Source organism: Hakea prostrata, chromosome 4, assembly GCF_041222555.1.
Source record: "Hakea prostrata isolate BN-2017 chromosome 4, UWA_Hpros_2, whole genome shotgun sequence".
Taxonomy (NCBI): domain Eukaryota; kingdom Viridiplantae; phylum Streptophyta; class Magnoliopsida; order Proteales; family Proteaceae; genus Hakea; species Hakea prostrata.
Genome location: NC_142603.1, coordinates 23,610,268 through 23,625,287, shown reverse-complemented (window position 1 = coordinate 23,625,287; position 15,020 = coordinate 23,610,268). Strand labels below are relative to the sequence as shown.

Sequence of the window (15,020 nt, the reverse complement as noted above, 5' to 3'; positions counted from 1 at the left end):
AGGGTTCGGCCAGCCCTAGGTGTGCCAATTGGGTGGGTCCTTATTTACCACACCAGGTTTTCAGCCAGGGGGCCTTGTTCACATCACCACAATAGCTTCTTCATCTTTAAGTTCTCAGATGATGATTAATGAGCACATTTATGTGTGAAATCTTAGGGCATAAAGCATGCATTTTACACACTTAGAGTGGGGCTACCTTGGGTTTTATGTTGTTTTTGTAGATTTTAGGACTTTTCAAGATTTAAGCAAATATTTGGAGTTTTGGGTATGAAACATGCAATTTTACACATCAAGAAGTCCGTTCAACTTCTCAAGTGCGAAAATGGGCCTGATCTGGAGCATGATGGGCTAAAGATGTGATTATGGGCCAACTACAAAATATTTTAGAAATAAAGAAGTAAATTTTGATCTATGGCTGACATTAGAAATTATCAATCAAATCTACAGAGGTATTATTGAGAGAGTCCTAATGGAGAAAAGAGTCCTTGCATACTTCAATATCTTATTTCCTATTTGGGACTTGATCAAAAAAAGAATTATATTCAGAGAAGGAGAGGGAAAAATCCCGTTTTTGAATGTTTCTGTCCAATTTCGATGAAGACCTTCATCGAATGGTCATCTGATGTCCGATCAAGCTGATTTTTTGAAGAGAGCTTCACGACTTCTTGATCCTTAAATCCAACGGTGGAATTGTGCATTTGATCTCTCTAAGTCAGTCCGATTAGTACACCAAAACCCTAATTGGTTGAGTCAGATAGGAACTTTGAGTTTGATTCGAACGGCAGTGAAAGCCTTCTTTCGAAACCAAGTCGTAGTGACGAAAGGAAGGCGGATGCGAAAGTCAGATCAGCCCGCCGCTTATTTATCTCTTCCACTTTCAGATCGTGGAGCAACACCAAAAGGAGTTTTCCAGATCAGTTAGATGGGCCCCATTAAAAGGCACTGGGGCCTGGGGTTGACCGGCATTTTCTTCTTCTGAGTTTGATTCGAACTCTGCCAAGATTCATATCCCATGTAAACTCTATAAAAGGAGAGCATACTCCATCAAGGGAGAATGTGTTTTAGAGCTTAGGAGGAGCACACTTTCTTTTCTTTTTAGTTTATTTAGGCTTTCTTTAGTTTTCTTTGATTGCTTTTGTGAGATTCTAATTTCTAAATTGAATGTTTAGGTTTAATTTTTCTATGTAATGCAATTTCAAGTTCAAGTTTCAAGTTTTAGGATTCGTTTTTCTCTAAGTCTAGCAATTGCAGATCTATATCATTCTAGATCTGGTTGTTAAGGTTGGTTGAGATTTGAATCGTTCGTTCAATTCTTTTTTTTATTATTTGAAGTTCAAAGATGCAAGTAACCTTCTTCAATAATCTTCTCTCCCCCCCCCCCTCCATTCCCACTTCTATCTACCCTCCATATTCTTAATTTATGATTTACTTTCAGCATTTATTTACTCCCTTCCCCTACGTCCTTGATCAAAGATGCCTACAATAGTGCCTCCTTTTGGTTAAGGTTTTCTTTTTCCTTTTATATTGCTTTGTTATTTACTTTCTGCAATTTACTTTCAGCATTTATTTATTGTTCTCCCTTCCCCTGGGTCCTTGATCAAAGATGCCTATAGTCGTGCCTCTCTTTGGTTAAGGTTTCCTTTTTCCTTTTATATTGTTTGTTATTTTCAGCATTTATTTATTATTCTCACTTCCCCTGGGTTCTTGATTAGAGAGATGCCTCCAGTCGTGTCTCTCTTTGGTTAAGGTTTCCTTTTTCCTTTTATTGCTTTGTTATTTCTTTTCTCCATTTTTTTCTGCCTTTTATTTATCCGTTGGTTATATTTGTATTATCTTTTGTATCAATTGGATCGCATTAGATGTATGAACTAGAGGACTGCTCGTTTAGTTTAATTAATTAGTTAACAAATTTGAATCATTGCACTCTTGCATTATCATTAAGAGGTTAAATTCTAAAATCGCATATCTCCTTGAGATCGACCCAATAGCTACACGATACCGTGCGCTTGCGGTTATTTTTATTGTGCAAACAATGATAACAAGTGTTAAATCCTAGAAGGAAAGATTGGTAGCCATAGGAATTTGATATTTGTTTGGCAATATAATTGGTATCATCATGATCTCAAATCTCTTCCATTCTGAGACATAGAACAAAATTCGGTCAAAACTTGCGAAATTTCGACCAAAAATTCCCATTTTGGCAACCTTCAAACGAAAAACTAAGGAATGGAAAAAAAATCCCAAGTTTCGATCAAAACTGTCGAAATTTTGTCAAAACCTCCAAACCTGTCAAAACCTGATTCATAAGAAGAAAAAAATTCCCAAATTTCGTGGGAAACATGGGAAATTTCGTGGAAACCTGGGACTTTTTCCCGCAAGTTTCGTAGCTTTCAAAAATTTTCAATTTTTTGTTTCTTTCATGTTTCCCCAAATACCCCCTCCATCAAGACTTCCCTCTCCAAATCATGTATTCCCTTAAACTAGTTATCTTAGGCATATTGATGACCACACTTGTAAAGTTGCAGTTGTCGATTACCTTGACAACCATAGACATAAAATGTCATGGGATGTCTATGTTTGTTGGTTGAAGGAGAAGATGTTTACAGGCATAGTACTACTCAGCTCACAGGATGGATCCACCGAGGCACTCCTCTCAGCACTGAGTTGTACTTTCCTTATATTGTCAGTTACTTAGTATTTGATGTTTTGAAGTTAGAAATTATATATTGAATGTTATGTACTTAAGTTGTTAAGTTTATAGTTTACTTCTCGGACAACTCTACATTGATGTTATGTACATTGAATGACTTATCTACATTGACTTTTTTAGCAAAATGCATGTGTCAATGTGTTCTTTATACTCTAATTAGCTTAAATGCAGAGTCCCACCCTAAAATACTCCTTAAAACCTGTCAAAACTTGCACGAAAAAAATCCTAAGTTTCCTCGAAATTTCCCAGTTTCCCACCTAGGTTTCCCATTTTCACCTAGTCAAAACTTGAGTTTCCCTCCAATTTTTTTCTATGTTCTGGGCTAACTATTATAGGCTCAATTCTTCGCAAACCAATTTATTCTGATGGAAGGATGAAGTTGCAAGATCACTTGCACTGAGTTGATCCATGAAACTTCCAATGGATTATCTCCTTCCTACCTCCATCCTAGTTGTTGATGACGAAGGCTTCTGTTTCAACATGAGTTTTCATTTCAACTTGAACCCCCCCCCCTCCTTCAATGACTTTGTTGGTGTTTTTGAACATTTGACTGGACAATGCTCTTCCCATCACCATCCTCCACCTCACAATCATCCCTCCTCCACTTCAGAACCATCCCTAGATATTTTAGCTGAAGACATCATAGACTCTCACCCCCAAGCCACTTGAACAAGGTAATCTTCCTTTGGTCTCAACTCGAACATCCTTTCCCTATTACCTCTACCAGTTCCCACCACCACTGACTCAAGCCATCATTTTTCTCTCGAGATGCCAATCATGCCATCATTGTAACCTACTGAGAAAAAGCAACCGCTGCCATGCTTCCACCTCTACCTACCTTTGCCACCCATGAAACAGCTACTTTTTCTTGCCATTTAGTTCCCAGCTCCGGGACCAACAGTAACAATATGTTTATTGCTTTGGGAAATGACCCTATAGGCTGAGAACAGTCAACAATTACATACATATATATAGGCAAAGGTGTGGTTAGACCTTGCTGAGTTATTTAGTCAATATTCTGAATAATGATAAAAGCATTCTAGAATTCAGATTAGAAACTATGCTTTACAAATCAGCCACATGCATGAACGCTAAAATAGAAACTATTTTTTAGAAACTTAGGAGACAACTAAAATAGAAACTAAAAAGGTCTACAGTCTACTAAAGCCATGGACCTCACAAATCTAGAAGATGCATTTTCATAATAAAAGATTGGTTATGACATTATTCGTGTGAACTTAACGTGAACACTGTTTTGGCCCTGCTAAAAGTCCAACTAAGAAGCTAGTGGGTCCTAAGGCCCAAGGGGTTGGTTCAAAAGTGAACCAACCCTGTTCTTCTTAGCTCCTCTGCTGTATTTCTTGCCAAACAGCTTGGCATCTACATCAAAAGGAGGGCCAGATTCGAATTGCAAACTTGATTATTGTTCTATATCTACTTTCTTATTTTGGTTAAGATTGCAATCAAAGTCCTAATAAGAGGATTACTCCTTCCTACTCCTAATAGGTTTAGATTTCTATTCCTAGCCTAATAAGGAAACTATCTTCTACTCTACCCCTCTAACTACAGTTCTGGACAACTAGTCCAATATAATTATTCTTGTTTCTCTTATTTTATTTATACTTTCTTTCATCTCCTGATTCTCTAGAGTAATCTTACTGTTATTTGGTGCTTCGCAACATGGAGGGACTGATTTCTTCAACAGCAAGGTTTACATTGACTACCATTGGCACTGATTTACTCTCCAAATCGATGTTTCCAACTTCCAACATCAATAGCACTTCCTCGGACCATACAAAGAAATGCATCTGATATAAAACAGTACTAGTAGCATCCTTCAGTCTATCAAACTTCACACAAGAAAACCTGCAGTATTTAATCGACAAACCCATAAACATATATATCCCATAAAAAATGCCATACTACAAGCAGCCTATTCTTCTACACTGCTACCCTTGAATAACATCCTGAAGCCTCTTTCTATATTTTCTACGAAGAGTAAAATTAAATGAAAAGGGAATCCATATTCTGTCAGACATATATCAAATGAGACACAGCTAGTGCGTTGCAAAATCAGCCACTAATGATATAAAAAATCTCCTTCAAACAATAACCCCATTCAAATATGAAATATCTCGTTGAAATATTGATGCAAAAGTGACAAATGATGAAAGATGTTAGCACCAAAAGTAAAAGCTGCCCAATAAAAGTACAAAGTACATGTTAACAAAAGGATTACGGATGACAAACAGAAACAATGCACCCCACAGTAGCAGCCAACCAACTAGAAGATAAAAACTCAAAATTATGTTCTCAACCTGATCAAGGGAACATTCCTCTGTATACTTCAGAGAATATGGCAGCTCTATATGTTCTCCATCTGGCGTTGAGACCACAATTTGCCAACTGCATCAAGGTAGCAATAAATGTTCACAAGCAATGACAAGTTTCTCTCATACAGGGGGAAGCATAATAAATAAATTCCTATTGGACTTTATAAAAGTACAAAGTTGGTACAGATATCAGAATGTACATGATGAGTAAGACTATAAATTTCGGCACAGATGAAAATTTTGAAGAACCCTAGTTCCTAATTTAGACATATTAGATATTCAATTAAAATTTAAAATGGCTATATAAATCCTTGTGGCAACCTTATCAGATCTATAGGGACATTTGCATCCCATATACCACATCAGCAACAACTCAGCCTTATTCTAACCTTGTTATGAACCAAAATTTCGCGAGATTTCAGGTACCTTGAGGTAACTAGAACCAGATATAACTGCAAAATGAAGTTGAGTTAGTTGACTGAAATTTCAGTGAATATTTCGGTGAAATTTCAAGAATTTTGGAGGGCTCTTTGTAATTTCGACATAGAATATGCATAAACTCGTCGAAATTTCACGCGAGACACAAAAGCTCCCATTTTGGTTCCATTTTGAGACTTCAGTCCTTTTGACATTGTTCATGCTCAAACCAAGGGGGAAACTCAAGATCCTTGCCAGCAATGTGCTTAACATACGCGGGTTACCTTCAGTTTGCTGATGATGCCACATACATGGAGGTGGTTTTCATGTTCGGTTATTCTCAGAGCCGTGTCATGGGATGCTTATGAGGTACAATCTAAACAAAATGCCCATCGTGTCTGACAGACATACGGTGAGAGTGAGCAAGGCTGACTTCGCAGCTTCTATTAGCCTAGGACTTGAAAATTTTGTTCGGTTTTGTATTTCTTATGAGTTATGGCTTCTGAGTTGGTGTTTTGTAATTTGTAAATTGTAATTTAGATTTGACTACTTCATCATCATTGTTGACAGTCTACCAAAGCCATGGACCTCTACTTATGGTTGGCAGGTTCAAGACCGTTGTCATCATCACAACAGATCTCAAAAACCACTGACCAAGACACTGCAAATATTAGTTACTTGGTGAACGACTTCCATGAATCTGATGAAAAAACTGATTTGATGTTGGATTCATCAAAATTTTATGTTATCCATTCAAGATTAGGCTCCCAAATTTTAGTACATCATGCTGGCAGTAAATGAAGGTGATAATGGTTCTGATGTGGCTGAGAAACTCATAAGCATGTTAATAATTGAGATCTTCAAGGAAGAAGCTGTGCCAACATTCAAGAACCAGAGGATGAGTTCCTTCCAATCATGGTTCAAGTTTCGGTCAAAACTGACCGAGATCTCAGTAGATTCTTGGTTCCTGCGAAACTGAGACGATACATAGGGGGAAACGAAACTGGTTTTTAAGTAACTTACAGTCACTTGTCTTGACCAGAAATCAAGATATCTCGCTGGTTCTGAGAGTTAAGATTCTGGTTTCAACATACGCTCACCTATTTTGATGATTTTGTTGGATTTTTGCCAAAAAACAAGGATTTCTTCTACTTTAAGTTTATCTTTAACTCAAACAAGTGAGTTTGGAGGATGATTTAGCTATTAAATAAGAAAAGTAACTGTGTCCATCTCTTGACACTGTCGTATTAATATACATTAGAACTCCTCAAATTTGTCATTGATGTTCCTAAATTGGTACCCTAGTATTCTAAATTCTAGCAAACAATGGTAGATTAAGAATCATATCAATCATTTTTGATGATTTTTTAAGAAGTAGCTAATCCATTGTGTTTAGAAGCCTTCAAATGGCATGTATACCAAAATCATATGAAAGAACCATGAATTAGGCATCGCCACATGTCAAGATGGATGTGGAAAATTCCCTGGTTTCAACCAAGTTTCACGAGATCTCGTCCATATCTCAATTTCTGGCTGGTCGAAACCAGCCTCAAAACTGAGATTTTAAACCATGCTTCCAATTAGAGGGCACTGATGTAGGACAGAGATCAATTGCAAAAGTCAACCACTTCAACTTCAAGTACAAGAAGAGGAGTCCATAATAGTACAGATTTATTGCAAACCCAATTGGTTTACAGGATTAAAAGCAGCAATTGTTTCTTTCACTACAAGGGAAAATTCAGGCATACAAAGTGTGACCAGTTGAGTTTTTTAGTTGTGTAGAAAGATTCTTAAGCAACCTGTCTAACAAAACAAAACTTTTGCAATCCATGTTGAGAAATCTATAAAAAGACTGTTAGTTTGTAAGATGATCTATATTTTTAGGTGTTTAATAGTTCAGAATTTCAGTAAGCATTGTGTAAAGGTGTGCCTTGATATCCACGGGCACAAGTTCACTCAGGTTCCAAGGTGCCCAAGCCCATATGATGAAGAAAATACACCTTTAATATGGAGATGTTCAAGTAGTACTGAAGAATTTGTGGAACAGACGATATTATTTTGGTCTTCCAACTTAGTAGTAGCTTTAATCAGGGTTGATGGGTCTATAAATGTCATATTAGACTAAATTAACATTGTTGAAATTAATTGGCATTCCACCTCATTCACATTCTCTCCCCTTTACAGGGTTATATATTTACTGCTTGGTTCAGTTTAAAATCTAGAACCTTTACTTCAGATCTTCCTAGATTTCAGCCCTAGAAGTCAAAGGGATTGCAACAGCATTCAAATCCTTCACGCATCTGCTACATCATGACTATTTCTGACTCTTCAACTGTTCAACAAGCCTTCAGATTCCATCTTTAATCCTAGACTTGCATGAATCCCCTCAAGAAATTTAAGGAAGTCACATATTCTTGTATAAAATGGAGTAGTAGTAAGCACTTGCAAGATGCAATGCACTCCTCTTCAGGAATAGATGAGTAGAAAATCAATACAGAACTTCTACTCGCATGAAATTATGGTTATAATAAACTCAGTGAAAGAATACCACTCAGAACATACCTATCAAGACGGCAAACTGGACCTCTGACAGCTTTATACAGAGATTTCTTGACAGCAGCTTTCCATGCGAAAGGAAATGAACCACCCTGACATAAGCTAACAGGTTAAAAAATAGTAATGTAAATAAGCTAACGGGAAAATTCTTGCAACATAGATTCTTACCCAACCAAAACTTCTAGACAGGTCATTGCCTGTACCAAGTGGAATGATTCCAACTGGAGGAATTGGCAATCGATTCTCCTTATAAAGTTGAAAAAGACTTCCTAGAACCCAGCCCACTGTACCATCACCTCCTGCAACCTGCCCAGAACAGGCTCATGACTCTTTAGAAACCATTGTGGCATTAGTATACATAATTGTGAATACCAAAGGTATTAAACAAAGTAGACAATTTACATAATTGTGAATACCAAAAGGTATTAAACAAAGTACACATGAACCAAAAATAAACATGTCAATTGTCATAATAACCAATTCTAGATAGGCTCTCAAGTTAGTTTCCACTTCACCCTAAATCTAAAAGGAGGTTTCTCTAGCTGTTAGAGTAGGTTTCAAGGATTAAGGGAAACACATCACAAAACAGGCACCATGGGAAAAGTCCAATTTCAAAACTGGATAAATTGTTCTATGATGCTTTCATCCAGGAGCAGCATTTGTGGAAGGGAACCCAAAAAAACAGAGGCATCCAACTGCACAAGGCTCCTGCTACTGTAGGGTCTGGGGGCAGAAAATTTACACAGTGATACCCCCTGCTTCATTGTAGAGGCTGTATCCAGGTTTTGAGCACACAACTAACAGGTTGCACGGAGCACTTAAAAGAGAAAATGAAACTGAAACTGGTTCCCAGAGGGAAATAAAAATAAAGGTAAAAAAAATCACTAATCTGTCTTAAGTTATTAGCTCAAGAAAATCAGATAAAAAAACTTCAATGAGATCCCTAGAAACGTTAGTCAGACTAAAAGGCATGGTAAGACCAAGTGCACAAGCAAGCATAGTTGTTACAATATCTAAGCAACCTGATGAGCACATTTATGTGTGAAATCTTAGGGCATAAAGCATGCATTTTACACATTTAGAGTGGAGCTACCTTGGGTTTATGTTGTTTTTGCAGATTTTAGGACTTTTCAAGATTTAAGCAAATATTTGGAGTTTTGGGTATAACTCATACAATTTTACACGTCAAGAGCCCCGTTCAAATTCTCAAATGCGAAAATGGGCCTGATCTAGAGCATGATGGGTTAGAGATGTGATTATGAGCCAACTCCGAAATATTTAAGAGATAAAGAAGGCAAATTTGATCTACGGCTGAGATTACAAATTATCAATCAACTCTACAGAGATATTATTGAGAGAGTCCAAATGGAGAAAAAAGTCATTGCATACCTCAATATCTTATTTCCTAGTTGTGATTTGATTAAAGAAAGAAAAAGAAGAAAAAGAATTATATTCAGATAAGGAGAGGGAAAAATCCCGTTTTTGAAGGTCTCTGTTCAATTTCGATCAAGCCCTTCATCGAACAGTCATCCGATGTCCGATCGAGCTGATTTTTAGAGAAGAGCTTCACGACTTCTTGATCCTCAAATCCAACGGTGGAATTGTGCATTTGATCTCTCTAAGTCAGTCCAATTAGTACATCAAAACCCTAATTGGTTAAGTCAAATAGAAACCCTGAGTTTGATTCAAATTCTTTCAAGATTCATATCCCATTTAAACTCTATAAAATGAGAGCATACTCCATCAAGGGAGAAGGTGTTTTAGAGCTTAGTAGAAGCACTCTTTCTTCTCTCTTCAGTTTATTTAGGCTTTCTCTAGTTTTCTTTGCTTGCATTTGTGAAATTTAAATTTCTAGATTGAATGTTTAGGTTTAATTTTTCTATGTAATGCAATTCAAGTTCAAGTTTCAAGTTTTAAGATTCATTTTTCTCTGGGTCTAGCAATTGCAAATCAATATCATTCTAGATCTAAATCTGGTTGTTAGGGTTGGTTGAGATTCGAATCGTTTGTTCAATTCGCAAGTAACCTTCTTCAATAATCTTCTCTCCTCCCTCCATTCCCGCTTCTATCTACCCCTCCATATTCTTAATTTAGGATTTACTTTCAGCATTTATTTATTGTTCTCCCTTCCCCTGGGTCCTTGATCAGAGATGCCTACAGTCGTGCCTCTCTTTGGTTAATGTTTCTCTTTCCTTTTATTACTCTGTTATTTACTTTCTACAATTTACTTTCAGCATTTATTTATTGTTCTCCCTTCCCCTGAGTCCTTGATCAGAGATGCCTACAGTCATGCCTCTCTTTGGTTAAGGTTTCCCCTTCCTTTTCTTGCTTTAATTATTTCTTTTCTGCAATTTCTTTTTCTCTAATATCCGTTCCCCCGATCGGTGGACTGTAAGCTACGGGAAAGGGTCCACGGTCAAAGTCATTATAATTATATTCCCCTTCCCTAGATCCAGAGCTAACACTCAGATCACTTCCCTTTTATTTTATTTTTTTGTTTATTATTTGCATTTTTTTCTGCATTTATTAATTATGCGTTGATTATTTTTGCTTTAATTTTCATTTCAATTCAATCGCATTAGATGTATGGATTAGGACCGTTCGTTTAGTTTAATTAAGTAATTAACAAATTTTAAATCATTGCACTCTCGCATTATCATTAAGAAGTTATTTCTAAAGTGGCATATCTCCTTGAGATCGACCCGTTAGCTACACGATACCGTGCGCTTGCGGTTACTTTTAATTTCACAAACACAACCTATGGTGTTCGAGCGGGGCCTAGGTGCAACAACATCAACAACACAACCAACGTCCTACCTAGCGGACCAAGGCAACTACAAACCTAGGTGACTCGCTGACAACTTGATGCAAGAGCAGTTCATTGGACTAGGTGAAGTTATTTGAGAGCTCCAACCGAAAAGAAGGCCAAATTTTGGATTGGGGTTCTGTAGCATAAGTAATTTTTTTTTTTTAGAGAAAATTGCACCGACACCCCAAAATGGAGGCCTTAAAACACTGACACCCTATTTTATGTTTGAAAAACAAAGACACCCCAAAGTTGAATTTTCATTGGATACATTAGTCCATTTTGTTACTAAAATCCATTATACCACTGTTTACATTTTTTTAATTCCAAAAAATCCATTTTAATTATACGCTATTACCTAAATACCCTTATCAAAATCTGAGGGGGGAAAAACCAACAAACACAATCATCTTCATCGACAAATACCCGTCATCGGTGGGACAAAAACCCTATTCACATCTCACGCATACCAGGTCAAGGTTTTTACTCCCTTTGCGATTAGGGTGTAACGTTTTCTCCTTGAAATCAAGGCCCTCCTCTCACCACCATGAGTGATCAGATCTAGCACAATGTCGTGTTCACCAAAATCCTAACAATGCCATAATGTTGTTTGAGGCTTCATTGCCCACGGTGGGCACTTGGAAATTTCATCTTCCTACCCGACATTCTTCTCTGTTAGTGCTTTTCTACTAATCAACTCATCTTTCTTTATTTTAATTACCTATCAACTTGGTGTCTTCTTTGTAACAGTGGTGAATATTCTACTATTATCAACGCATGTGTGATCTCCCATTTAGGGAATTTCAGCATCTGGCATTCGATTCAGAAACCCCACCTGATATTGAGCTTCCTGAACTGGACTTAGACTCTTTCCAGTTTCCATCTTGTGAAGAAGGTGAATTTGATTGGAGCCAAGTCCTAGTGGGGAAAATGGTAACAAATAAATCTATAACCTCAACCACAATGGCTAGATCCCTCAAAGCTGCTTGGAATTTGCAAGAGGAACCTGTGCAGCAGATTGGTCAAAAATTATTTCTGATTCGGACCTGCAATGAAGCTATTGTTACCCATTCCCTGCAACAAGGACCTTGGTTACTAAACAACCATTTATTAGCCCTTTAGAGATGGAATCCAAATACTGTACCTCATCAACTGCAATTTAATTCTTTCGAGATTTGGGCAGATCTAATCTATCAACAAATTCATATTCTACTGAGATGGCTAAGCAACTTGCAAACAAAATCAGATTATTCAAGAGAGCAAAAATTCCATCAAAACTCAGTGACTTCAGCAGATCACTAGCAGTGAGAGTTCTTATGAGATTGGATGCTCCTATTCATCCAGGAATCAAAATCATCAGGCATTTTAGGGACAGTTCTGCATTTCTTCATTGTAAGCTGAGGAAACAAGTTAAGTATCTGCATGAGATATGGATGTTTTGATATGGGCGTGGTCAATAAGATCCAACAGGAGGAGGAAGCGAACTGGTGGCCGGAAGTTGCAAATAAAGACGATAGAGAAGGGTTTGGGGAGAGGAGAACTGGTGAAGAGTTTTTGGAAAAGGGTAGATGAAGTCTTTTCGCCCAGTTACATACAAGGGAATAGTGGTCTTTACGATTGTACCACTAACCATTCTAACAGAATAGGACTTGTGTGTTTTTCAAACATAAGATGGGTGTCAATGTTTTAAGGCCCCCATTTTGCGGTGCTGGCTCTTTTTCTTTTTTTTTAATCAGGGCAATATGTTTAAAAAATAAATAAATAAATAAACTTTTGGATGCCTGAGCACAATGACATATTTGATTCAGTTTACAGAAACTAAAAGATCTGGGGACAGCCCTTAAATGACCTTCGGAAAAGCGGTCAATAAAGACATGCATAGATTAGGCCATGTATCAAGTATTACCTCCAACGATGCTGACCGTGTTAGAGTGTAATTTCTGTCTTTTAATCTTTTACAACCCTAGTAAGGTATACGTAATTTCATTCCTAATCATTAGTGAAGTAATATATGTGGAATGGAAAATCACTCCAACAGACAACATTCTACCATTCTTCCCTTCTCTTCTCTTCACCCCCTCCATCTTCTTCTTCTTCTTCAACTCTTCCTCTTCATCTTTCTGATAGCTCTTCGCACTTGTTAACGCCCCAACTTGGTATTAGAGCAAGACTTGTTGGTTAGAGAGTAGAGCTCTTTTCTTGTTCCCTCATGTCTCTATCATTGGAACCCTAGGTTACAATAGGGTTCCAAGGGATTCTTATGCTTAGTGTTTGAAGAACATCAACAGGAGCATAAAGGTAGACCATGGGGACACCAAATAACCATTTCACGTGAAGGAATAGAGCTTCCAAAGTTTTTCCAAGTCTTCCCTGCTTCTGAGGCTTCCACTAGCCTAGGTAAATACTTTGTTGTTTCTCCTTCATTTTGTTAAGCTATGCAACTGAAGTTTGGCATGTTTTGGTTGCCCTAGTGTGCTCTAATTTCCCCCAGGGTGTTGCTGATGTGAACCAAATTCTAGGGTTTAGTTGTTGGAGTACTGCACTAGAATCAAGCTCATTCCAGGATCCTCTTCCCTTGGAATCAGCAGTCTTATGGGGCTGAAAATACCTTCGGTTGATGGTCTTTGGATGGATATAGGGATTGCAGGGGTTAGGCTAAGGTTAGGATTTATTCGGCCAGGCTTAGGGGTCAAGGGTTTTATGTTAACGATTTGACCTTGCTGCAATTGTAATTTCAGAATGGAATTTTATCACTTATGGTTTTGAAATTTTAGGGTTTCAGAGGAATTAGGGTTTATAGGGTTTTGTGAACTTGGGGATATGGGATTTCTTTGTAATATAGGTTGCGAAGGGATGATTTACCTAGGGGAAAGGTTAGGTAAACGTTTTCTAGATAGATATGTTTTATGGATTTCAAAGATACAAACCCATCCCATGAGAGATATGGGATAAATTCCTCGAGAGAAAACTTGGGTCTGAAGATGTCAAAATGGGTTGAAATTTGGAGGGTATATAGGTAATGATATAGGGGTATGATTCCCCAAGTTTGGTGGGGGGTTTGGATGGCTTAGCCCAAATAACCCACAAACAGAGAAATAGAACTTGGGGAAAAAATTAATATCTCAAGATCACTCACAATTATGACAATGGACTAGTTTGAATGGTAGGCTTCAGCAGGTAGATAATTCTCAAACAGCAACAGTTAATGCTGGTCTCCATATCAGGTTGAGTTCAAAGAAGAGAAGAATAGAAGAAATAGGAAAAATAAAAAGTAAAGGGACAAAGGTGGTTCAACTCTCTCAGCTAGGTTCCTCAACCCTATATATATATATATCCTTCTTGCTCTGCAAGTTACATAGAATATAGAAACTACCAGATTTGCTGAGCTAGCTAATATTCTCAGCACTAGAAAACTTAATAGGATTAAAATCACAATACAGTCTCTATAACTCAGCCACATGCATGAATACTAAAATAGAAACTAACCTTCAAAACTTAGGAACACTAAAATAGAAACTAAATAAAATCACATTAAATTATTCATGAATGATCTTCACATGATTTACTCTTGGGCCTCACAAAATCTTTAAATAATATTCCTTCAAGGCCAAAAAGGAGTTTAACACTGTTCAGGTTTGATGTAGGACCTATGGCCACCCCCATGAGACCCTACAGCCCAGCCCAGCAGTGTGGGTTAATTTTTCAACAGCAGGCCATTTTGGTTATTTGGGTACCCCTAGTCTAGTCCAAGTTGGTCTTGTTAGATGCAAAATCTTATTAAGAGTCTAGTCCTATTTTGTGTTGTTATTTAAATCTGTCCTTGTTAAGTAAGAGTCCTAGTCTAGTTAGGAGTCCAATTTAAAGTTGGATTCCTTTAGTCACCCAAATTTCGCTAGGAGTCTATTACTACTCATAGTGTGTAAATAATTTAAATCATTAGTCTTAATTGGAGTACGAGTCCTAAATATTTAGAATTTCTTATTTATGTTGCTTTCAAAGTTGAGTACAAGTATGATTCCTTCAATGTAGGCTATAATACAGCCCACTACATGTAAATAGAACAGTATATGATTGAATGAAAATTGATCAAGGGGTTGTATGGTAACGCTCCCAGCACATTTATTTTGTGCCATTTGCCCATTTTGGCACAAAAGTTGCCAAGATCTTGTATGGTAAACCAGTTTATAAAATATGTGTT

General features: G+C 37.3%; 1 protein-coding gene across 1 annotated transcript in view; it reads right to left on the bottom strand.

The window, feature by feature from the left end:
- Positions 1 to 15,020, bottom strand: part of LOC149018557 (diacylglycerol kinase 7-like) — a 76,572-nt gene that overhangs the window by 42,744 nt on the left and 18,808 nt on the right. The window contains exons 3-5 of the mRNA XM_089152755.1: positions 8,185 to 8,322; positions 8,023 to 8,108; positions 5,029 to 5,116 (exon numbers count right to left, since the gene is read on the bottom strand). Of these exons, the coding sequence (XP_089008881.1) occupies positions 5,029 to 5,116; positions 8,023 to 8,108; positions 8,185 to 8,322 (312 nt within the window). The remainder of the gene's footprint in view (positions 1 to 5,028; positions 5,117 to 8,022; positions 8,109 to 8,184; positions 8,323 to 15,020) is intronic.